This window comes from Aulonocara stuartgranti, assembly GCF_965226115.1.
Source record: "Aulonocara stuartgranti genome assembly, chromosome: 1".
In the NCBI taxonomy this organism is placed as follows: Eukaryota; Metazoa; Chordata; class Actinopteri; order Cichliformes; family Cichlidae; genus Aulonocara; species Aulonocara stuartgranti.
This window is the reverse complement of record NC_138939.1, coordinates 23096809-23122481: the sequence shown is the minus strand read 5'-3', so window position 1 is coordinate 23122481 and position 25673 is coordinate 23096809. Positions and strand designations below refer to the sequence as shown.

General features: G+C 39.7%; 2 protein-coding genes across 5 annotated transcripts in view; one reads left to right on the top strand and one right to left on the bottom strand.

Annotated features, from left to right (window-relative positions):
- The window catches only part of kif18a (kinesin family member 18A), a 53449-nt gene that overhangs the window by 8684 nt on the left and 19092 nt on the right, over positions 1-25673 (bottom strand). For all 4 annotated transcript variants that reach the window (XM_082528466.1, XM_082528467.1, XM_082528469.1 and 1 more), the window contains exons 7-14: positions 11059-11235; positions 10858-10932; positions 10651-10751; positions 5793-5955; positions 5166-5330; positions 4140-4261; positions 3753-4042; positions 422-472 (exon numbers count right to left, since the gene is read on the bottom strand). In XM_082528466.1, the coding sequence (XP_082384592.1) occupies positions 422-472; positions 3753-4042; positions 4140-4261; positions 5166-5330; positions 5793-5955; positions 10651-10751; positions 10858-10932; positions 11059-11235 (1144 nt within the window). The remainder of the gene's footprint in view (positions 1-421; positions 473-3752; positions 4043-4139; positions 4262-5165; positions 5331-5792; positions 5956-10650; positions 10752-10857; positions 10933-11058; positions 11236-25673) is intronic.
- LOC309703671 (uncharacterized protein) overlaps positions 1-25673 on the top strand; it is a gene marked incomplete at its 5' end in the record, with an annotated part of 204847 nt that overhangs the window by 177079 nt on the left and 2095 nt on the right. The gene's annotated exons all lie outside the window — the stretch shown is intronic.

The following is a 25673-nucleotide window of genomic DNA, read 5'->3' as shown; positions in this document are numbered from 1 at the left end:
AGCTTGCGAGCATTCAGCTCATTTCATTATTCAACTTTTGGCCGGGACAGAGGGTCAGCGGCGCAACTATAAATCACATTATATTACGTGTCTGATTTTTATTGTGTATTTTATGGCTCTGAACAAGTTCTTCACAGCTAAACACAGCAAGGTAGAAATGAAGGCGAACACATCAATTTCCAGTTTACATGGTAATTAATAAAAAAACAACAACAAAAAAACCCTAAAAAAAACAAACACTTTACCAACTGGTTTCTGCTTCCGTTATACATAAAACTGTCTGTTAATTTGTGTTTGAGTAATTGATGGTAAAAAGGTGATGAGGGGGAGCACAAATAGGTGAATGACTAAAAGTGAGTAGGATTAACAAGTACGCAGGGACTTTAGAGTAATTACTAACCAGAGAGCAGAGCTGACTTACCTTTTGGTGATGGAGAAGGATTGCACAATCTTTTCGCGTGCCTCTCTGAACCTGTGAATAAAACTTTCAAGTGTCATTAAAACACTACAGGATCAATTTTCTTAGATTTTCTTTCATACAATGTAACATTTTCACAAGTTTTTTGGTAAAATCACATGGATATATATTTTAAAATTGAGTGAGATGATTCACTGAATGCATTCGTGACAAAGAAGAATACGAAGGTGAAACATTTGTGAGCGCTTCTTATCCAATTTTCTCTGGGAAGGCAGCGCAGATGTTCAGTCAGTAACAAATCGTGATTCTATCATGGAAGAAAAAAAAAAAAGGCAATCTGGCTAACGTAAAATGTGCAGGACAAACAACATTTTAAAAAACAACTTTGTCAAAGCCAATGCATGATGCACGAATGTGGCAGAGATGTGAAGTCAGGAAAACAATAGCGGCATAAACCTCCAACTTTTATTCATAATGAATTCCCCAAAGAACAACTTCAAGTGTTTTGGCGTGTGTACAAAAACACCTAATAATCATTTACAACCGAAACTATAACCCAAGAGAGGCTGCAACGCCGCTATTCACGAGTGATCGGATTCCTCCTTTTACTGTCGACGTATTTCATTAAAAGTCACCAAAAACGAAAAGTAATACGATACTGAACATGCAAGCAGCGGCGCAGACAGCCAAGTCAAAATTTACTGCATGACAAACAACAGACAACCATCAAAGTAAGTGAATATTGTTGGCCGGCTTCAGTTCATGCTCCACTGTCTGTCATGGCTTATATGTCACGAGGGCCCAGTGCTGCTAGGTCATGCAGAGATGACAGTTAAAAATGAACTGTGCCGTCTCATGGGTCCCGCCACACACAATAGACCTGGACTAATGCCATAAACACTCCCCCTTACCAAACTACCTTATAGCACAACTGAATTTTTATATTTGATGCTGTAATAAAAACTTGCTTCTAGGTGTCACACATGTAGACTTGGTGTCAGAAGAACTTGTGATCCGAACACTGGATACGCTCAATTGTAAGACAAACTGGGGAGGTACGGGATAAGCATTAACATATGTGAACCTTACATCCCCTTTTCAAAATGTGTTACACTAAATAATGACAATGTTACGTTAAAAATCACAATATACTGAATTCTTTAAAGGTTAGTATTCATACAGTGGGGCAAAAAAGTATTTAGTCAGCCACCGATTGTGCAAGTTCCCCCACCTAAAATGATGACAGAGGTCAGTAATTTGCACCAGAGGTACACTTCAACTGTGAGAGACAGAATGTGAAAAAAAAATCCATGAATCCACATGGTAGGATTTGTAAAGAATTTATTCGTAAATCAGGGTGGAAAATAAGTATTTGGTCAATAACAAAAATACAACTCAATACTTTGTAACATAACCTTTGTTGGCAATAACAGAGGTCAAACGTTTACTATAGGTCTTTACCAGGTTTGCACACACAGTAGCTGGTATTTTGGCCCATTCCTCCATGCAGATCTTCTCGAGAGCAGTGATGTTTTGGGGCTGTCGCCAAGCAACACGGACTTTCAACTCCCGCCACAGATTTTCTATGGGGTTGAGGTCTGGAGACTGGCTAGGCCACTCCAGGACTTTCAAATGCTTCTTACGGAGCCACTCCTTTGTTGCCCGGGCGGTGTGTTTTGGATCATTGTCATGTTGGAAGACCCAGCCTCGTTTCATCTTCAAAGTTCTCACTGATGGAAGGAGGTTTTGGCTCAAAATCTCACGATACATGGCCCCATTCATTCTGTCCTTAACACGGATCAGTCGTCCTGTCCCCTTGGCAGAAAAACAGCCCCATAGCATGATGTTTCCACCCCCATGCTTCACAGTAGGTATGGTGTTCTTGGGATGCAACTCAGTATTCTTCTTCCTCCAAACACGACGAGTTGAGTTTATACCAAAAGTTCTACTTTGGTTTCATCTGACCACATGACATTCTCCCAATCCTCTGCTGTATCATCCATGTGCTCTCTGGCAAACTTCAGACGGGCCTGGACATGCACTGGCTTCAGCAGCGGAACACGTCTGGCACTGCGGGATTTGATTCCCTGCCGTTGTAGTGTGTTACTGATGGTGACCTTTGTTACTTTGGTCCCAGCTCTCTGCAGGTCATTCACCAGGTCCCCCCGTGTGGTTCTGGGATCTTTGCTCACCGTTCTCATGATCATTTTGACCCCACGGGATGAGATCTTGCGTGGAGCCCCAGATCGAGGGAGATTATCAGTGGTCTTGTATGTCTTCCATTTTCTGATGATTGCTCCCACAGTTGATTTTTTCACACCAAGCTGCTTGCCTATTGTAGATTCACTCTTCCCAGTCTGGTGCAGGTCTACAATACTTTTCCTGGTGTCCTTCGAAAGCTCTTTGGTCTTGGCCATGGCAGAGTTTGGAGTCTGACTGTTTGAGGCTGTGGACAGGTGTCTTTTATACAGATGATGAGTTCAAACAGGTGCCATTCATACAGGTAACGAGTGGGGACAGAAAAGCTTCTTACAGAAGACGTTACAGGTCTGTGAGAGCCAGAGAATTTCCTTGTTTGAGGTGACCAAATACTTATTTTCCACCCTGATTTACGAATAAATTCTTTACAAATCCTACCATGTGGATTCATGGATTTTTTTTTTCACATTCTGTCTCTCACAGTTGAAGTGTACCTCTGGTGCAAATTACTGACCTCTGTCATCATTTTAAGTGGGGGAACTTGCACAATCGGTGGCTGACTAAATACTTTTTTGCCCCACTGTATAATGATACGCACTGAACTGGAAACCTTTCACACAGATGTTACATGTCCGCACTTACCTTAGTATCTTAAGTCAATAAACTGATACTGGCTATTTGATTGATTAGTGTAAATCCAGCTTGAGACACCCCAACACTCTTCTGGCATAAAAAAAAAAAACTCCTGTATGGATTTACTGAAGGGGTGCTGTGGTAATTACAAACAAGATGTGGATGAAAAAACCTAGAAGCTTCCTTTTCATAACACAAAACTTTTCCTCCCATAAATGACTGACACAGGCTCATTTAGCATCAAAACCCTTCTCTTTATTTCTCTCTTGCTCTCTTTGATTGCTTCTGGTAGAAGTGAGATTGTCAAATACACCTGAAGAACTGGGTAAATGTATCTCCCCTTATTTCTCCAACTGGATTTTGTGCTGTTCATAATTTCTGTATTCCCCGGTGAACTAAAAACAAACATATTTAACGTTCATTAGCATTACTTGCCCTCCTCTTCACGTATGCAACCTAGTAGCCAAAGAGTGAATAGGGTGGTAAAAGTGTGATGACTTACTGCAGGGGCTATTCTGGTGGTATTGCAGATGTGTGAAAGAGAGGACAGGTGCCAGCTCGCTGCGGAGTCCAATTTTTCCTGCCTCATTTGTCTCCTGTGACTCCACACAAATCCCTCCACCTTTCTGCTGCGGCCCCGCCCCTTCCTGGTCAGCCCAGACCACGCCCCTCTCCCTCAGCACAAGGTGTTCGAGTTCTTGGTTGTCCGTCTCGTCAGCTTCTGTGGTCAGCCCGGCTCCACGCAGCGCAGAATAATGCCGACTATAAGCTGGCAGCAAGATATTCACCATTCTGAAAAGAAGCGGGAAAACGATCTTTCAAACTTCTCCGGGTGTGCCGCAGTAAGAGTTCACTTAATTCAGAGTGAATTCACTCTGGCCCAACCTACTTTTGCATGCGCTTGTTTTCCTGATCCTGCAGGTTGGTGAGCTTGACCATCTGCTTGATGTGTTGTTTGAGATCATTTACCTGCAGCTCAAATCTGTGGCAGTGTAGCTTCTTCTCTAACACCTAAACCAAGGGGAGAATTGAGGTCAGACAGCAGAAGTGACAAGTCAAAAGCCATTCTAACATAAGTACTCTGGAGGGCAGAATTAGAAGAAGAAAAAAGAAGAAGAACCAAGAAAAAAAAAAGATGGCAGAGGGGTTAGGATACTAGGGAAAAGACACAAAGTTCATCCATGTTTCACCAGAAAAGCTGTCAACTCGGGGTAAGGAAAGGGAGGGGAAAAAGATGGGGAATAAAAAAAGAAAAAGAAAAAAAAGGGAACTCTGACGTAAAGAAACTACGAAACAACAGCAGAGAGAACATTTGACCGGGTGGATGCGTCATAGTTCTGGGTCAGTTCCTGGAAGAAAGGATAAAGCAGAAAAAAATAACATGGACATGGTTTTAGGTAACTGGCTGCTGTGTGAGGGATGAGTAAAGGGTATTGATTTATTCTCTTCAGTGATCCACGAGTGAGCTAGAGAAATAAAATGAGCACGGTTCTAATTACTGGGAGAACAGATGGGAAGAAAACAAAGACAGTCACGACACCAGTAGAGACACAGCCCACCTTCCAAAATAAACAAACAAAAAAACACCAAGCAGTGAGTTTTGACGGATGTAACCCACATTGTAAAGTTTTTCTCTTCATATAATCGTGCTCACTTGTCTTCCAAGTTATGTAATTAGGTAGTGTTACTTACTATTTGGCTCTACTGATCAAAGACTGACAAGTATTAACAATCTTGATTGCGTAAAATGATCAGAAATACTTAATAAATAAACAAATTAAAGGAAGATAGAAGTTGATTCATGTTTGCCAGTGAATTGCTCTTTTCGTACCGCCAGTTAAAAAACAACCCCCCCCCCCCCAAAAAAAAACAAACAAACAAACAAACAAACAACGGGCCAACGAGTTCAACTCACCTCTGTGGTTTGATCGTTCGACTTCAACAACCTAATCTCGTTCTCGACGCGGTGAAGCCAGCCGTCGTTTTCCAGGAAACGCGTTTCTGCCTCCTTCAAACGCTTGCAAATGTGTTGCTGCTGAGTCCGTAAGCTGGCAATCTTCCGCTCGTGCTTACAAGTGGCCTGTTGAAAAACACATCAAACGGTAACATGGATTGTGTTGTGCTCGTATTAGAATTACACACCATTAACTGTGTTCGTGGTCTGAATAATTATAGCTGCGAACAAGCTGTTTTTTTGGGGTTTTCTGGTTTTGAGCCAATGTCGGAAACAAGTTGGGTCAACAATTTGAATAAAATAAAAGACTAAAAACATACGCACATAGTCAAGTACACAGGTGTGGTACTAAACACTTCTTAAGAATTCTCTTTTCTATTTAAAATGCTATCACAGCTGAGAATAACACTGGTACACACACACATGACAGAAAAGAGCCAGGCACTGATGAGCAGTGACCCTTTCCCGTAGTGGCGTAAATGAGAGACTGAGACAACTACAGGGAGCGGAGAAGTAAAACGATGAGTCAGCAGCTGTTTTTCTGCAGGGATGATGAAAACTGTGGATAGCAGAGTAAGCATCAGCTACCTTCTCAGTCTTTTCCTTGGCACAGAGGTATTGGACCTGCAGGTTGTCCTCCTCACTGTAGCGCTGGCGCAGCTCATTCTCCTTCAGCTGTCTCTCCAAATCCAGCTGTTCTTGCCTGATTTGGGCTCGGCTCGAGAAGATTCGCCGCAGCGTTTCTGACACCCTGGAGACAGAGACTTTTTCATTAGAAGCTTCAGCTTAAAATGCCAAACTTTTTTTTTTAAAAAAGCAATATGAATTGACCCACTTGGTGTGTAATTACATAAAGTCAGAGCAGGTGTATACTTTGTAATGTATACTTTTAATGGGCAAATGTGGATTTGCCCTTAAAAAAAAAAAAAAAAAAAAAAAAAAATCAATAACAGGAGTGATAACAGCTTGCAATGCAAGTGTGAAGCTAAAAGGTTTCAGTTTTGCTGGTAATGTCAAAGAGACGCTCGTGATTTTTGAGGCCGTGGCGCTGCAGCTTTGGGAAAATATTACACTGCAAGTTGCTTTGGTTCCCTCCGATTCACATAGATGAATGGGGGCAAAATATTAGAAACACTTCTTAGTATAATCCAATGCAATAAAACAACACCACCAGAGGGTTTGGAGCCAAATGTGATTAATAGCTGCTGTGTGTGCAACATGTAAAGGGGCAAATCTATCAATCTATCAATACATTGCAGTGCCAAAGGATCTTAAAAGTTTCTAATAGCTCCTTAAAAGGCCACGAGATATGTAATATTTTCACAACACATCTAATCTGCGTCATTATTGTCCGATACATTAGCAAATGCAATAATACAGCTAATAAATGAAAGTATATGATCTGATGACAGCCATCTCTTATAATGTTAACACGAATCATTAACTTTCACAACATGCCACTTCTGTTTGCACTGCGACCGTAAGATCTTCTTAGCTTCTTCCTGGACTAGAGCTGAGGTGATGTCCAGGTTGGATTCAAAGGGCTGTCTAGTTCAGGAGGAGAGATAGCAGAGGTATGCAGGTAAATAAGGCTGGAGAGCTGTCGCTGAAATGTGACTGCACTCTTCAATGCAACTCCAGTGACGTAGGAGACGTCGTGGCCTTGCTAGACTGCTGAATTTTTAATAGTGTGAGAAGCGTGCAGCCTCTATTCAGAGCCTCTCACTGTGCGAGTTGTGAATTCTGATGCCAGTGAATGAAATGTGTGGGAGGGAGACTCATTCAGCTTTTCCTTGCCCCCCTCCCTACCCCTAACTCAAGTACCCCAACAGATGCCGCTTAATGCCTGAAAGATTACTAGATGTAATGATGGTGATGATGTGAAATTTTTTTTCCAAATTAAAATAAATAAATGTGCATATATAATTTCATTAAAAAAAAAAAAAAGGCTTTGGAGGCACGGCTGTCATTCGAGACTCAAGATTAAAGAAGAAATCTATCTAATGTGGATTATAGCAATTTTAATCAGCGCTAGCATAACTTGGTCCCAGGAGACACCAACTAACTGCATATTTGTGTAATTTTATCCATGTTTCAGAATACAAAACTGTCCAGTGCCAAAAGTTTCAAATCCCGACAGATAAAATGTCTGCATAGAAATAATCATAATTCACATAATAACAAATATTTAGTTAGTTACTTTAAATGTAGAGCCAAGTGGGCCCTTTACTTATTCTGCTTTCTTTTGAAAGTTCAGTTAATTGCTGTCACACTGTCGATCACTATTATTATTATTATTATTATTATTATTAAAATGCATATCCTTTGCACTGAGTTCAGGGATGAGTAAAGGTAAATAATCACGAGGAAATGTTGCAGATGTTAAATTTGCTTGTATCTGCTAGTACAATATTGCAGATTTAATCCAAAGGGGGGGAAAAGCCCATAAAAATAAATAAAGAACTCTCTCTAAATGCTGTGAGAAAGTGTATTTGTGTCTTTTTCTGATGCATTTCCTACACTATACATTACACATTTAATCCCAACAATTAAACCAGTGGTATATCAGTAAAGAGGAGGGAAAAAAGGCTATTTGGGCGGAATGTTTTTTTAATGGGACTTGTTATACCCACTAGTGCAGCATGAGGTCATCACTGAAGACGCGCTGTTTTCCAGGAAGTAACAGTTTTCCAGGAGGCCTAAGCGCAGATTTCAAGGGACAGCATTTCATGGGAGTAACAAAAACAAGCTGCTTAAAAGTAAAAATGATCAGGGAAACAAGGTGGGCTGGACTCATTTCATTAGGAATTTAGCAGGACTGCTATCATTGGCTCACACACTTTGTTTTCAGTACATTGTGGACAGGTCAGCTTTCAAAAACTCTGTTAAAGGCCTAAGTGTGATTATATACGCATGGAGGCACATACAAATAAATAAACAGCAGCTGGTGTTTGCCACTGCACACCAACATTATGTCGGCATACAAAGCATGTAGGATTGCCTTGGGCCAAACAAAGTCACTTTGCTCCTATTTTAGCAACAGTTTTCATGTGCGATACATGAAAAGTGCCACTCCTGGTTTAAGAGTGCATTTAAGCTTTGGGATAATGTTTAGGAAAAACTTGAGGACAAGCTCTTCATAGACTTTGTGCCGTCACAAATCCATCCTGTATCATTTCACAAATTGTCACTGGTGACCGTTGAAAGACAATTAAAATGTGGATTTTACTAGCTTCATTCACAGTAGTTCGGGTGTGTTCCTCTACACTCTGCTAGGAAAAGATAGACAGCACAAATTTATTTAGGAACTACTTGCTTCTCTCCAAAAGAAGGAAATCAAATATCTTTACTTCTTGTTTATCACTGAGGTGAATTTTGCTTGGGAGACTGGCAGGTAGACTGGTATGTTAGATAAAGTAACACGAGTCTTGCAATTGACTGTCAGGAGCTCCACGTGCTGACACTATGAATGATATTACAGATGCAAAGTGCCAGAAGGAGTTTTCGTCACATGGTTCTTCCTTTAAGAACGAGATGAGGGGTGGAGACATTCAGAATGCATCTGCAGTTAAATACCAGCCACTTTTCCTTAAAAAAGGGGCCTGTGGAGGTTGTTAGGGTCTCCGATTAAATCCAAAGGCAAACCCAAACAAAGCTTTAGGAATTCTAGATAATCTTGTTTGGACTGGGAATGCCTTGAGAAACCCTCCGGAAGTACTGGAGAAAGGTGACAGTGATGTCTTGCAACTAAACACCACTTTTCTTAATCGGCTACAAAACCCCAGATTAATTATCAGAAAATACACAGAGCAAAACAGGCCGCAAGACAACAGCTACATAAAAACTGCTCGACTGTTCATGCAGAACTGTGATTCCGAGGTCTGGTGTTCAAAGGTACCTTTTGTAAAGTGGCTGTCTTTAAAGTGGAGCTAATGGTGGATGGCCAAAGTCAGTGCATGTGCAAGCAATCCCTGCGTTAATAAAAAGCTCAGGCTTCAGACTAATACTTGTTTCACATTTTTTCTACTCCTGGATATTTCTGACATCAAAAAGAGCTTCCTTCATACGGTCATCCCACCTACCTGACTATGAGCACCTGAATCCCTATCTATTGTTAAAATCTTCTGTTTGACAGGAGTAGCCAATCAGAAGACAGTGAGCTTAAAGGGAGGCCTGTAGGTGATGCAAAACTACTCTAGTAGAGTCCAAGGGAAAAAAAACCCACATGGAGGTGGAAATGACCATCCTCGTTACATGTCATTTAATAGCCTATTTAGTAGGGATGTAGTCACCTTAACTCATACCTCATCTTTGAACAATGCTGCGTGCTATTTAAAGTTGTTTTTTGGTGGTTTGCTTTGTTTTTAAAGCTCTAGATTAGCTAAACCCACCTGAATACACTACACCTGCCCACCCTAATAGCCTAATAAACAAAATATGTTATTATTATTTATTAAATTATAAAATAACAACGAGCATGCACCATCATTTCTAGAAGACTTCTTAAACTAGAACTGCACCCTATAGGAGAATAACAGTGATGAGTCTCATGTCCTGAGCAATAAATTTCACAAGTCTATAATAATGGTTTCATTTTGAACACAGAGGAGACTTCATAGCTACTCAAAGAGGCCAAAGGCATCAGGGTTATGGCTGAACATGCCTGCTATTATATTTGGCCATTAGATCAAAGATACTGAAATATGCCCACACTCAAAGCCAGACTCGTTAAACACAAAAACTGGAACATCCTCATGCTGTTTTTAAATAACACGCCATGTTGGTTCTTGAATTGTGGGGTGCTGTCTGCAAAGTTTTCAGAATGCCTCCTTGGAGACTTCTTTGACAGGCTGTCAATAAGTTTGGAGCCAACGCTGATTAAAAGTTGAGTGAATGTAAACATTAAATAACGCAGATCTAGCAACTCATATAAAGGCTTTGTACGATGCATACCAATTCAAGACAGCATATTTATGCCACTGACCTCATTTTATTCCATCAAGTGATGGTTTTAGTATAAATCTTGAATCAAGCAGCTCAATATATTCTCAAGCTGCTGAGCAGATTTAATAAAAGGCTCATTGCTATAAGCTAATTTCATAATATTTAATCTACCACAAATGCCAATGAACAAAGACAAAGGGCCACATTAAAAATGCTGTAAATTGGGATATCATTCTTGATTATACAACCTGACCCACTACACCCAATTACACCTTACGTTCCCTGTTCCACTTCTTTATAGAATCTAATGGATCTACAGCTGCCAGAACCATTTACAAAACCACATAATGCGTCATTATTGTCCGATACATTAGCAAATGCAGGCCACAAGCTCTCTGCCTGAATCATTGTCTTCATTCCAGTTACACGCTTTACAATAAAAGTGGTTATGACACATAAAGTAACAAGTTACACTCTGAGTCACGCTCATGGACTTGCTTACCTTTTGAACTCTTCTTGCTTCTGGGAAGAGATTGTGCTAAAAGCCCCAGCCCCCGTGCTCTTCGTCTCATATTCTTTTAGTTTCTGCTTCAACTGCATGATCTTTAGGGATTAAATAGAACATTGATATCAGTCAGGACTTATCATGACCATGTCCGATTGTCCAAATACAAAGTAATTAGTTGTCCTGTTTGTTATTTTGTCTTACCTCTTGCCGCTGCTTCTCACAGACCACAGCATACTGGCCAATGTGACTGTCCAAGCTGACAACATTACTCTTCAGCTGTCAAGGTAAAGGTAGAGAGAAAAACGGATGGCTAATATAATGTCATTTTGTATATTCATGGTCCAAGAATCACAGCTAGGATTACAACTGGTGACCATAACACAATATGACTTGAACACTAACCGAGGACTTGATCTCCTTAGCCCTGTTGGCATACTTTAGGGTATTATGGGTGTCATCATATGATTTGGAAGAGGGGCTAACATTGGCAATCATAACCGTCCTGCAGTTGCCTCCCAAGGAGTCTTTAAGTATCCGCGTCAGCTTGCTGTCTCTGTACGGTATATGAGCCTTTTTACTCTGAAACACATGAGAAAAATCAGGGTTGGCACAAAAAGGGTTAGGTTTCTTTATAATGTAGATAGACAAGTATCCAGAAAACACAGGAAACTCTCCAAGCTTGTGCTTACTTAAAAAAATGATAATAAAAAAAGAAAAGGAACAAACTCAGAATTGAGATTTTTACTAATTAGACAAAACAACACAAAAAATAAACCTGATTGAACCTTATTTATACTTTATGCAGAGTAATAACCCTTCATGGGAATTGCCCTAGGATGCATCTCCATCTGGACACCCGCCACAAGAAAATCTTATTGACATTTCACTGTCTGGTGGGGACCAATAAACCTAAAAGGGAACAAAATTCAGCACGGAGTGTTCATTTTAGATTTGAAATCTTTCTCAGCTGGTCTGTGAACATAGCTCAAGTCTTAATAATGGCAGCAGATAAACTACAGCTGCTTAGGTGAGTCAGAGTCTCGTGAGCATTGGGACTGCAGAAAGTCACATTAAAGACGAGTTAGCAAGAGGAGTGTAAAATGGTCTCTTTTAGGGACCACAGCTGTGCCTCCACTTCTCTTTGGGAAGAAAAAAAAAGATAACATCTGGATTCAGCCATTGTTCATGTCAGGTCTTGGGAGTTTCAGGATAACCGTGCCTTTTGGGGGGGGAAACAAAATCACCGTTTTAATAAGATCAGGAGTTCAAAGTTGTTCCAAAGTCAGTATCTAGAAGGTAATATGTCAGCCAAACTCCAACCGTTTGTTTTAATTTCATTATTTCATTATTATTAAGTCTGTGCAAAATGATCACCACAACTTATAGGTGAATATAAGAATCTGAACTCATCTAAACATTGCAAGTAGCTACGAAATAACACCAAATTCACATTCGCAGGATTGGAAACAAGCCAACACCTTTTACATATCAAAACAACAGGAAAGTTAGCCGAGGCTCTTCTTGTTAAAAATACAATATCCTTCAGAAAAAGTCATGGTCCAGTCACTCTATTGATCCATCTCTTTTCTTTAACACATACAAACACAGTTGAAGAAAAAGTTTGCTTACATGGGATACGTGGAGACGATCCATATCCCATATGTGGAGGTCTGTTAAAAAGGTTGTATCAAAGCAAAGTGTAATGTGTGCATAATAATGACATGAGCTGGGAGAGAAAGCTGGGGGCAGCTGTTACTTTTTGCACTTCTGATAGAGAGCTACCCATCCACTACACTTGGGTGTGCTACAAAATGGTAAAATGGTATTATAGTCATTGTTCAACAAAAGTACAGCCACATAATTAAATAAAAATCATGTGGTTCTTGCTAGGTCTTAAAACTAGCTAATAACAACCTCAGATGAACAAGAACACATGACATATTATTCACTTCACCATTATTTACTTAAAACTAAACGAAAATGCAGCAGCAGTGCGCGAAAAACAGTCCACCCTTACAGTTTCCGTATGAATTAAAACAGTAAGTAGCAGCTGGGTGCTGCCAGTCAATGCATTTGATTAAATGATCATCAGCAAATGTGAGCACCTCTCTAAAAGCAAACGTTTTACGTCTTCTTAGCAGGTGAGGTGTTTCTTAACACAATGCCAAGGAGGAAAAAATCAATAATGACATTAAAGAAGCAACTGTTGCTGCCAATCAAACTGGGAATTTCCGAACATTCCACTGAAAACACTCAAGATATTTCCCAATCACACATTTGACATGTTAACTCTGGTCAGAGACCTGACATGCATGTTAAATGTTAAAATTCATGACAGTACAATTTGAAAAAGACAATAAAATAATGCTTATTTGGAAAAGTTCCCAAGAGAAAGAATCTTCTCTCTAAAAAGAATGTGGCAGCACAATTAGGCTTGCAAAGTCCCATCTGATCACAGCGCAAGACATCTGCAACAATGTGCTTTGAATAGACTATACTAAAGTGGAAATGTTTGGCCATAATACACAGAGTCATGGCATATCAGCACAAATATTTCATACCAACTGTCCAGCATTGTTTTGTAGCCACAAGACCTGGGCGCTCTGTAGTCATTGAGTCGAACATGAACACTTCTATAAACTAAAGTATTCCTGAATCGAATGTGAGGCCACCTGTCCAATAGCTACAGCTTGGCCCAAACTGACCTTATGAGAGTTGCGCACAAATTAATGTCTGCAAACCTCAATAAACTGAAGCGACATCGTAAAAGCCAAGTGGACCGAAATTCCTCCAAAATAACGTGAGACCGATAAATTTATATAGAAAACAAGTACTTCAAGCAATTGCTGCTACAGGTGTCTGAGTCGCAGAAGCTAAACTACACTATACTGCCAAAAGTATTCCCTCGTCTGCCTTTACATGCATATGAACTTGAGTAACATCCTATTCTTAATCCATAAGGTTTAATATGATATGTCGGCTTAATCTTTGCAGCTACAGCTTCAACTCTTCTGGGAAGGTTTTCCACAAGGTTTAGAAATGTTTTTATTGGGAATTTACGGGACTGTTCTTCAAGAAGTACGTCTGTGAGGGGAGATAGTGATGTTGCATGCCTCCGCTCTTATTAATCTCAAAGGTGTTCTAGCAGGTTGAGGTCAGGACTCTGTGCAGTCAAGTTCTTCGACACCAAAGTCAGTCATCCATGTCTTTATTGACCTTGCTTTGTACACTGGTGCACAGTCATGTTGAAACAGACAGGGACCATCCCCGAAAAGTTCCCATAAAGTTGCGAACAAGAAATTATCCAAAATGTCTTGATGTGCTGAAGCATTACGAGTTCCTTTCATTACAACGAAATGACGTAGCCCAGTTCCTGTCCCACAGCATAATCCCTTGTCAACTTTACCAATTTTACATTTGGTAATTTACTTATCTATCAGTCTAGAGATCAAATTTGTACCACTATAGAGTCCAGTGGCGGCGTGCTTTACTTCAGCGGCCCCCAACCCCCGGACCGGAATTGTTTGGTACCGGGCCGTGAGAGTTGAGGCTCGGGTGTGAAATTAATGGTTTTCAGGGTTTTTAGCGTTTTTTTTTTTTTTAATCGTTAACTTGATTTCCCTGGGTCTTTTCGCATGTGTTATGAATAAATCTTCTTTGTTATGGTACCAGTACTGGTTTTATTTTGTTGTATTTAACTGCGACACCTTAATGGCCAGTTGTGTATCTGACGGACGAAAGCCGAACCAGTTCCACACCACTGAAGTTGCAGCATTCTTACAAACCAATTCTGGTTCATCTGCTTCATTCATCAATCCGCTTTCACCCTTCTCATTCTCTGTCGCCGCCATGCTTTTTCCACCATGTGCATATCAAAACAAAGGCACTGCGCATCCGCGTTTTACCCATATTCTATTGCAATTAGGGCTGGGCCATATTATACCGTTCACGGTAATACCGGTATAATGTTAGGCAACGATAGGAAAATGAAATATCGCGATAGAATATGAGTAAAACGCGCATGCGCAGTGCCTTTGTTTTCATACGCACATGGCCGATTGTTGAGTGAAACAGATGAACCAGAATTGGTTTGTAAAAATGGTTTAACTTCAGTGATGTGGAACTGGTTTGGTGTTTGTCCGTCAGATACACAACAAAGCACATTTTTTTGCAGAACATGCAAGCGGCCGTCGTTATTGTCGTATTTGTCGGACTAAGATGCTCTTAAATCTGGGAGTAATCTGGGTCCTAAACTCAGTACACTTCAGGTCAAACAAACACTGCAGCATCACTGAGAGTTAACTGTCTAAATTCTTTCATCTTTAATAAAACGATCAGCATTGCTGCTTTACCAGGTGTAACAATTCAGTTTAACTTCCAGGCATCCATGAAAACAAAATTTATTACATTTAACGGAGTTAGAAGTTAGCAGGAAGCTAGCGGAAGTTAGCTCGCTAGTTTCGCTAGTTACCTAAGCATGATATAGCATGTTCTGACTGAGAGATTTCTGAAAAAATTCAAACGTACAGCTCTGCTATCACTTCCAACATAAATGAAGGCAGGAAACTAAACAGCAGTGACGTTTGTAGGGTTACTGAAGTTGGGCTAGCTGGTATATAATGATGTGCTACGTGATCGCTAGCGACACAGCTATGTTAGCATAACATAAACAGTGAAGCTGGAGGATGAACACTAAGGTTCCTCATGGTTAGAGACAAATGCAATCGCATGGCAGGATGCTGTAAACGGACCAAACGTCAGTCAGGAGAACAACTGAGATAATCCATCCACAATACAAGGCTAGTCATTAATATACTGCAACAACATGGGAATAATCAGAATCAGAATCAGAATACTTTATTGATCCCTGGGGGAAATTATTTTTTGTTACAGTGCTCCATTTTAAACCAACATTAAGACAAGACAGAATAGAGCAGCTGCCAGAGAATTCAACATCAATGAATCAATGGTACAGAAGTGGAGGAAGCAAGAAGAATGAGTTTAATAAAGTTTGATTTATCTAACAGCTTTGTTTAGCTCAATGTGCCTTATGGTCCAAAAAATACGCACTGCACACTACAGTTTAATGTTGCAAAGCACCTCTTTTTAACTTCAGTGGATATTATATATGGTTATGCTCAGGATATGTCAGCCCATTTCTACTGGAAATGCCTTTTGGTTAAACTTTCAGCAAGGAATTTGCATTTGCACTGTTACATTTTTATAAAGCTTTAATGTACATAAAAACCAGCTTCTTGTTTAAGTGAAAATTAATGGAAGGTTGTCTTTTTGCGCTAGTAATGTTGTGGAGTATTTTGTCTCGCATCAATTATATCGTCAGTTATATCGTTATCGCAAATTTTCAAATGTATATCGTGATAAATATTTTTGGCCATATCGCCCTGCTCTAATTGCAATATTTCATTTTCTTATCATTGCCTAACATTATACGGGTATTACCGTGAATGGTAAGATATGGCCCAACCCTACTAGATCATATTTGATTATATCCTTATATCTAAAAGCTAAAAATTGACAAAGGATGCACCTTCTCTGTAATAAAAAAGAAAAAAAAAAAAGAAAAAAAAAGCTAGGGTTGATAGTAAGGTACCCCGCTACAACATACCCTAACTGGCTCATGTCAACACTTTAATAAAGCCTAGCTTTGCCCTTCTACGAGAAATGAACTTTCAAATATATCCATATTCTACAACAGTTTCAGAAAGTCCCCTTTTCATGACCACGAAACAGTGGCCTTGTGTAGATAGAAGGCCAAGCTGGAGAGTAGGGTGCATCGTAAAATGTATCTGAATTACTTCGGACATTGCCTAGGGCAAACAACTTACAACAAAAACCTCTGTGCAACATAGCATGAAGATGACACACTGAGCAGCCCAAATGCAAGTACACACATTCTTCTCACTCAAACAAATGGCATGTCATCCCAGACACAAGTGAGGACATTCTTTCCTGTAAACAATGGCCACAACATGAATTCTTGATCTGCCAGCAGCAGACAGTGAAACACCAATAACCATGGCGACAGGATGTGAAACGAATGCTGGGCATTGTAGGCATGACTGCAACACTCAAAAATGGTGGGATGGTAGAGCTGGGCGATATGAGATTTTTTCATATCACGATATGTTTTTTTCATTTCAGGCGATAACGATATCTATCACGATATAAGCCAAATAACTATATTTGTAAGATTTAAATGTGCCGTTGCTCACAAGTAAAATGTGAAATAATCAGCAGCTTGTTTTTATTTAAATATTTATTTCCCATAATAAGTTCAACAGGGTAGATGTACTTAAGGAACATGAGACTTTTTCAGATAAATAAAGGCAAATATTGCAAACTACACAAAAGGCAGCCACTAAAGCGTTTAAGTTTCAAAATAGAACAAACGAAACAGACTAAATTGTCAATTCCACTTAGAAACAAAATATTAATTCTAAAAATAAATCTTAGTTTGTTTTACAGAAGAACAGACAAAACTGACTAACTTTTGTCAATATCAAATAAACTGAGAACTAAAAGGAAATTCTCAATCTCTCCTTGTTGTATAGCTGAGCTTTTCAAACAGTTTTAACAGTTACTTTAGTCTGACAAAAGCCGAATGACGAATTAGCGCTTCCAGTCAGAGACTGAGGCTACGTCCACACGTACACGGGTATTTTTGAAAACGGAGATTTTCCGTTTCCGTTTTAAAAAATAATCCCGTCCACACACAAAGGGAGAAATGAAGGAAAACGCTGCTATGAACATGCCAAAGCAGCAGGTGGCGCTAGATTCCTAACCGTGCAGAAATATTGGCCAATCAGAAGTCTAGAAGCCTCGGTGGGAAAACGTAAACAAAGCTGGGGCATAGAAGCAGAACCGAGTCGTATGTGTGGAGGGACAGTAACTGTGTGTATATGTAAGCATTTAAACACTGCAGAGAGTAGAATTAACAGTATTGTAGAAATTAATTTCACCGAAACAATAACGTGGCGCACAGTGTGATGCATGCACCGGTTTATTGTATTTCCAGACTTGCTTTCGGCACAATTTACAGTGCACGCTACTCTGTTTTTTGTCAGACTTGAAATAGCCGAAATACCTTCACACTACGGACCTTCTTTGGCTCTTCCGTTCGACAATCTCTCCGGCATTGGAACCATCATCTGTTTTCTCTTCGGTCACGCTCGGTTGATTTATCTAGTCGGCACACTCATTTCCTCCATTACGCGCTGGCTCCATTACCCGCTGGCTGCTTCCCAAACAAACACACGTGCGGCTTGGCACTTGTGCTGTACGTAACAAGTCACGCGACGTGACGCTGCGGCTGTGATTGGTTCGGCTCTGCGCTACTTAATTTGGATTGGCTGACCTTTTTTTTTTTTTTTTTTTTTTTTGAGGACAAGAGCGGCGAGGTCTATCGCGATAGCTTAATTTCTCTATCGAGTAAAAGTTATATCGCGATACATATCGTTATCATTCTATCGCCCAGCTCTATGGGATGGTATGACTCTAACTGGACAGCGCCCATGAAAGGACACTGCTTTAACTCAAGTATGAAGTAACCTGTTGAAGTTGGATCACATTTCAATATGGCTGTGGTAGATCTGCACAGCGCTTCCTAAATGCATGTGGCCTGCTTACGCCTCGTCCCTTGAGACTGTGTGTAAAACGAGAACACTGCTTGACAGGTTAATGTATGCAACTGGAATGAAATAATACCCAAATACTCAGTTGACTCTGTACTTCACAGGCACTCTGTTTCATATAGAGACTATTGGTTAACTTTATGTACCTACAACCACAAAAATCTTAACATTATTTTTTTCACTTATAAATACAGAACAGCAAAGGAATAATAAGGTTAAAAGTTTGACCTTCTGAAATATATTTTATGTTCACTGTATCCGTTTCTATTTATGGAGACATCTACATATAAACCTTATAAATAAACATTATAAATAAATATACCTGTTAACACTGTTGTAGAGTCTGTTGTTGATGATTACGTAAGTGAAGTCAATAGAGCCAACTCAGAATGTAAAACTGTTGAAGTAAACTATACATGACATAAACTGCATTTTCTTTTAGTCTTGCTAGTTATTATAGTATTGTTTAAAATACTGAATTGTATTGTATTATTTATTTGTATTTACGGTTTCCAAATGAAGACATTTTTATAAATACTCCTTAATGTAACTTTTTTATACCAGTTTTTTTATACCTGGCACAATACTCGCTAAAGGTGGTAAGTCATAAAAAAAAAGTATGTGTTTTCTCAGTATATTCCTCTGAAATGCTAAACCAAAGAGATGTAGATCCAGTGTTAAATGTAATGCTTGCACAAAATTTCTATTAAAAAAAAAAAAAGTTGCCAGATATCAGTTTCACAAATTAATTGTACATTTTTAAACAAAACTAATGAAATACTCTTAGTGGTTCTAGTTTAGAGAAGTCTATTAGCACACCTTCATTTTGTACACTATATACTTAGTTGTACACACTTCAATGGGTTAGTGTTATCTGTAAGTTAAAACAGCATTTAACATTAGTTACGTTCGTCTGTGACTGTTGCACCAACTACGTCGTTTTGTGAACGTTTCAACTTTTTGTGCCTCTGAACACATAATGCTTAACTTTGTTATAGTGAAGAGGGAAACTTAGCACCCATAAACTATAAATAACAAAAAAGCCTGTAAAAACGAACAAATAAAAAACATTAGCTTGCATGCTATCCTAAGCATAATTGTTAATGCTGGTATAGCTCACTTAAGTTGAAAATTGTTCAGTAGTTCCTCTCTTTCCCAAGCTCAAAGGTCTCAATCCTGTGTCCTGCGCCACATGCACCATTTGTTAGGCGGTATTAATTTCTTTGTTTAGTGTCAGAATAAGCTACTATTAAACTGATTTGTAACAAATAAAGTTAGGATTCAATGTGGCCCATACAGCTTTATACTTACACCATGGGCTGTGGCATATTATATTGTCCACAGTAATACCAGTATAAACTTTATGCGATATAAAAATGCCATATCTCAATATCATTGCTATGGCAACACCATGCCTTTACAACAGCCTCCAAAGCAGCACAATACTTGCTAAAGGTGGAAACAGCAAACTTGTTTCACCACTTGAGACAAAAATGCTGTCCAGTACAACCAGGTTCTGAAAGAGGAGATACTCAGAGGTAGGGATGTGCTACCCAGATGTAAACAAATGACTGCACCCGAGGGCTCGTTAGCTGTAGTGCATATAACGGGAAGAGCAAACGGTGGATGGAAATTACTAATGCAGTTATATGGTGGGAAAAGCAGGGCGTTAAGCAGCTGGTTAAAAAGCTCAACCCTGGAGACAACATCCCAGGTAGAAAATTATTTTCTGTTTTATTATGCAACAATATTCTTCAGCTCCAGAGTTACATGGTTATTAAGTTACTCTAATTATTGTTAAACTCAAGTGTTAAGTTGTCCTTTTATACTTGCTTCAAATTCGCAGGGAAAACACTACTTAGAATACTTTTGTGCTTATATTTGACTTATGTTGTGTTACTGGATGTAATAGTATTGCTGGTACCTTGTTTCAATAAATTTACACTTTAAAATAATGCCACACTATTAAGCATTATTAAGGTATTAGCAAGTGGTTAATTCATCATTTAAATAGCATTACTCCTCCTCAGTATGCCATTTGTGAATACAGATATATTATTATGACTATGCTTATGATTATTACTAGCAGTGATATAGTAGCAGTGATAGCTGTACATGGTGCAACAGTATCAGATGGATAAACATATCTGTATTTATAAATGGAATACTAAGGAGGAGTAATGATATATAAATGATGAATTAAGCACTTGTTAATACCGTACTAATACCTTTCTAATGCTTAATAGTGTGACATCATAATAAGAATATAACAAGTGCTACCGAGACTTCTTATTTTGAAGCGTGAATTTATTGAAACAAAGGTACCAGCAGCAGCATTATAGCCTGTGATTAATGACAGCTCATCGGAAAATAGTGATGTGTCGGTCGCGAACGAAATGGCTCTTGGAGCCGGATCTTTGACGTGAACGATGAGAGCCGGCTCCTTATCGCGAGCCATGGGTTTTTCTTTTCTTTTCTTTCTCTCACCCTCTCTCTCACAATTTTTTTCCGCTTCACTCCGCACGCGAGCCTTGTGCTTTGCGCTGGGAAGAGGGGGGAGGGGCGGTAGTTACACTTGCAGTAGCACAGGAACCAGTGTTGGGTGTAACGCGTTGTAATTAAATTAATTTTCCACTGAAAAAGTAGAGTAACTGATTACTGTTCATTTTTAGGTATTTTAATTACAGTTACTTACAATGTACTTGCGTTACATTGTAAAATAATTAAACTCGCTGAAAATCATTATTTAATTTCAATAATTTATCTTCTAAACGTAGAAGTAAACTCTGCCGCTTTAACATCGCTGTATTACAGCTGTACGTCATTTCGCGCCAGTTTGCTGCATAGTCGTATTCTAAAGCAGAAGATGTCGGACTCGGCTGAAGCGAGTGGCTGTTTTACAGTGGGGCAAAAAAGTATTTAGTCAGCCACCGATTGTGCAAGTTCCCCCACCTAAAATGATGACAGAGGTCAGTAATTTGCACCAGAGGTACACTTCAACTGTGAGAGACAGAATGTGAAAAAAAAAAAATCCATGAATCCACATGGTAGGATTTGTAAAGAATTTATTCGTAAATCAGGGTGGAAAATAAGTATTTGGTCAATAACAAAAATACAACTCAATACTTTGTAACATAACCTTTGTTGGCAATAACAGAGGTCAAACGTTTACTATAGGTCTTTACCAGGTTTGCACACACAGTAGCTGGTATTTTGGCCCATTCCTCCATGCAGATCTTCTCGAGAGCAGTGATGTTTTGGGGCTGTCGCCGAGCAACACGGACTTTCAACTCCCGCCACAGATTTTCTATGGGGTTGAGGTCTGGAGACTGGCTAGGCCACTCCAGGACTTTCAAATGCTTCTTTGTTGCCCAGGCGGTGTGTTTTGGATCATTGTCATGTTGGAAGACCCAGCCTCGTTTCATCTTCAAAGTTCTCACTGATGGAAGGAGGTTTTGACTCAAAATCTCACGGTACATGGCCCCATTCATTCTGTCCTTAACACGGATCAGTCGTCCTGTCCCCTTGGCAGAAAAACAGCCCCATAGCATGATGTTTCCACCCCCATGCTTCACAGTAGGTATGGTGTTCTTGGGATGCAACTCAGTATTCTTCTTCCTCCAAACACGACGAGTTGAGTTTATACCAAAAAGTTCTACTTTGGTTTCATCTGACCACATGACATTCTCCCAATCCTCTGCTGTATCATCCATGTGCTCTCTGGCAAACTTCAGACGGGCCTGGACATGCACTGGCTTCAGCAGCGGAACACGTCTGGCACTGCGGGATTTGATTCCCTGCCGTTGTAGTGTGTTACTGATGGTGACCTTTGTTACTTTGGTCCCAGCTCTCTGCAGGTCATTCACCAGGTCCCCCCGTGTGGTTCTGGGATCTTTGCTCACCGTTCTCATGATCATTTTGACCCCACGGGATGAGATCTTGTGTGGAGCCCCAGATCGAGGGAGATTATCAGTGGTCTTGTATGTCTTCCATTTTCTGATGATTGCTCCCACAGTTGATTTTTTCACACCAAGCTGCTTGCCTATTGTAGATTCACTCTTCCCAGTCTGGTGCAGGTCTACAATACTTTTCCTGGTGTCCTTCGAAAGCTCTTTGGTCTTGGCCATGGCGGAGTTTGGAGTCTGACTGTTTGAGGCTGTGGACAGGTGTCTTTTATACAGATGATGAGTTCAAACAGGTGCCATTCACACAGGTAACGAGTGGGGGACAGAAAAGCTTCTTACAGAAGACGTTACAGGTCTGTGAGAGCCAGAGATTTTCCTTGTTTGAGGTGACCAAATACTTATTTTCCACCCTGATTTACGAATAAATTCTTTACAAATCCTACCATGTGGATTCATGGATTTTTTTTTTCACATTCTGTCTCTCACAGTTGAAGTGTACCTCTGGTGCAAATTACTGACCTCTGTCATCATTTTAAGTGGGGGAACTTGCACAATCGGTGGCTGACTAAATACTTTTTTGCCCCACTGTATGAAATGGAAATATTCACGTCACTTCACTTTTCTAAAACAAGCAGACAAGAACATTACAGTAATATGTAAACTATGTCCTGGGGAGAAAAAACTATCGGCCGCTGTCAATAGCACGAGTAATCTACTGAAGCACCTGACACGGCAGCACAGACAAACCCTTCTGAGTGATTCTTGTTCATCATCCATGGATAACACCGCGGCAACTCCTGCTAAGCAGGCAAAATTTTTTACTTCAGCAGCACAGAAAGTGTCTGAAGGTGAGCTTAAAAAAAAAGATTGCAGAAGAGATGCTACCGCTGTGTACTGTAGAGTCTCCGTCTTTTAGGTGCATATTAAACAAAATACCTGTGTGTGGCAAAAAAGTAGCACTGCCCGATCGAAAAACGTTTTCTACTTACTTAGATAAGTGTTATGCTAACATGGAAATGGAGCTTAAAGGGACATTCGAGAGTTTGGAATATATTTCCAAACTGCTGACATTTGGACCAACCATAACAAAAGTTTTCTCGGAATGAGGGCACATTGGATTGATCCTTCTACTTTTGTATGAGGACATGCAGCGCTAGCATGTAAAAGAGTTTGAGGGAGACACACATATGATGTCATCTGCAATGAAATTGAGCAAGTACATTCGGCTTATGGACTGGACTCTAATTTTATCAAAGCTTTTAGAATGTTCCAAAAATCAGACTCTGATGAGGAATCCGAAGAAGATGAAGAGCAGACCCTCTCCACAGAATCTGAAGGACAGTTTTCTCTCCCTCCACACTTAAGGTGTGCATCATACACACTGAACTTAATTTTTCATGATGTTGAGAAATGGCTTCAAGCAAATGAGGCAAAATTCATCTACAGAAGTGCAACTTCAAAGTGTTCTGCAATGTGGACAAAAGCAAACTGTTCTTCTGTTGCTTCAGAGTTAGTAGATAATTTTTTCAAGAAAAAACTCATAGTAACTGTTTCAATATATATATATATATATATATATATATATATATATATATATATATATATATTAGGGGTGCAACGATACACAAAATTCACGGTTCGGTTCGATACTTTGGTGTCACGGTTCGATATTTTTTCGATACAAAAAAAAAATGTTCATGCCTTTTTAATTTGTCATTTATTAAAATTATTAATATATATTTTAACACAAAAGTACAGTTTTTAAATTTAACCCTAACCCTTGTGCGTGTTGTTTTTTAGCTCGTCATATTGCAGCCACAGAAATTCTTTTGTCCATGAAACCATAAAGCTGCACTTTCTTTTTGCCTTATAGTCTGATTTGTCATAACTTCTCCGTTTTGTGGTAAGCTTTTCTTTGGCTGTCACTTCTTCACCCTGACCTGTCTTATTTGGCTCAGCAGAACTAAAATATATATCTGTCTGTGAAGGTTCTCAATCATCCAGGTCATCGTAGTGAAATATATATCCTGCCGCACTCACATAAGCTCAGCGATTCTCTGCGCGATCAACCTCTCACATGTTTAAGCTGCGGGAGATTTCACTTGTCATGTTTGCATAGTAAGCTAACGATTAATAAGACGATGTCAGAGGAATTGGTGCACAAATTATCATCACTCACAGATCAGTGCTGTCGCTCTCTATACACAGTTCGCACGATTGCAAAGTGAAAGCAAAAAAACAAGCGCAAATTCAAACACGATTTCAATATGTCACATATTGACAGTGGCTCACCCAATGACATAATTACCCAGCTACATTTCTGAAAGAATGCAAAAGCATTGACATATATTTTTCCTTCCTACAATAGCCCGACAGGCAGGGGAGAGATAGCCATGGGACGTCGGGCTAGCGATATTGCGAGCCCTGTATCTGATTGAGGAATCACTCATCTTTGGAAAAGAGAGTTTATTACAGAGAAATGTCTCTTTCCAAAATAAAAGCTATACTATCCGCTTCTTCTGGGCTATATTCTCAGCAGCATATTAAACATATCAGGTCTCCATAAGGAGAATCCTGTGCTAACAGCTGTCTAAATGACTCGGCTAAAGTTTGTAGCATGCATGCTTGTTGTTTTTGTCTTTGCACTAGGATGATGTCGGTGTAAATGTGCAGTCATATTCGTTGTGTTCCCACTAGTGCTTTCAGGTTAATCTCGTTGAAATAACCTTAACGCCACAACACGGCAAATCTCCGTTAACGAGCTACCCTATACAGAGGGGCTAGACGGCCAACACGTTAACGAGCTAACTGCGCTAACACACTAGCTCCCACCCATGTAATTGAGCATTGCATGGCACATCCAACATACTGTTTTACTTTAGTCCATGACTCGCTTACCTTCAGGGTCATACGTCACATGAAAACCAAAATAATTCCAAACGCCAGATCTGAATGAGGGTGGGGAGGTCCACTTCTGTCTCGCTAGCTTGCCCTGCGCTCTTCCTTCTGACCATCCTGTCTGTGTTGAGTGCTCAGTGAATCTGCGTTCGACTACTCCGCCTAGGCTGCACTCTCGAGCCTAGGCGGAGTAGTCAAATGCAGATTCACTGAGCGCTCAACACAGACAGCATCGTCAGAAGGAAAGTTGATAAAATAAATTACAAATTTTGTATTGTTCTTTTTTTTCTCCCCTTTGGTTTTCTTTCTTTCTCTCCCCCTCTTTCTTTCATTCTTTCCCCCTGTCCTATCCCACAGTCATGTCTGTCCCGTTTGCAACTGAAAATAAAATAAATTCATAATTATAATAAAGGTCAATCAAATGGACCAATATGATGATCCACTTAAAATAAATCCTCTTGGCATCTTTCTTGGCCTCAAGACAACAATTCTGATGGCTATAGATCCAAACGGGACACAAAAAAAAAAAAAAAAAAAAAAATTGAAAAAAAATTGAAAAAAA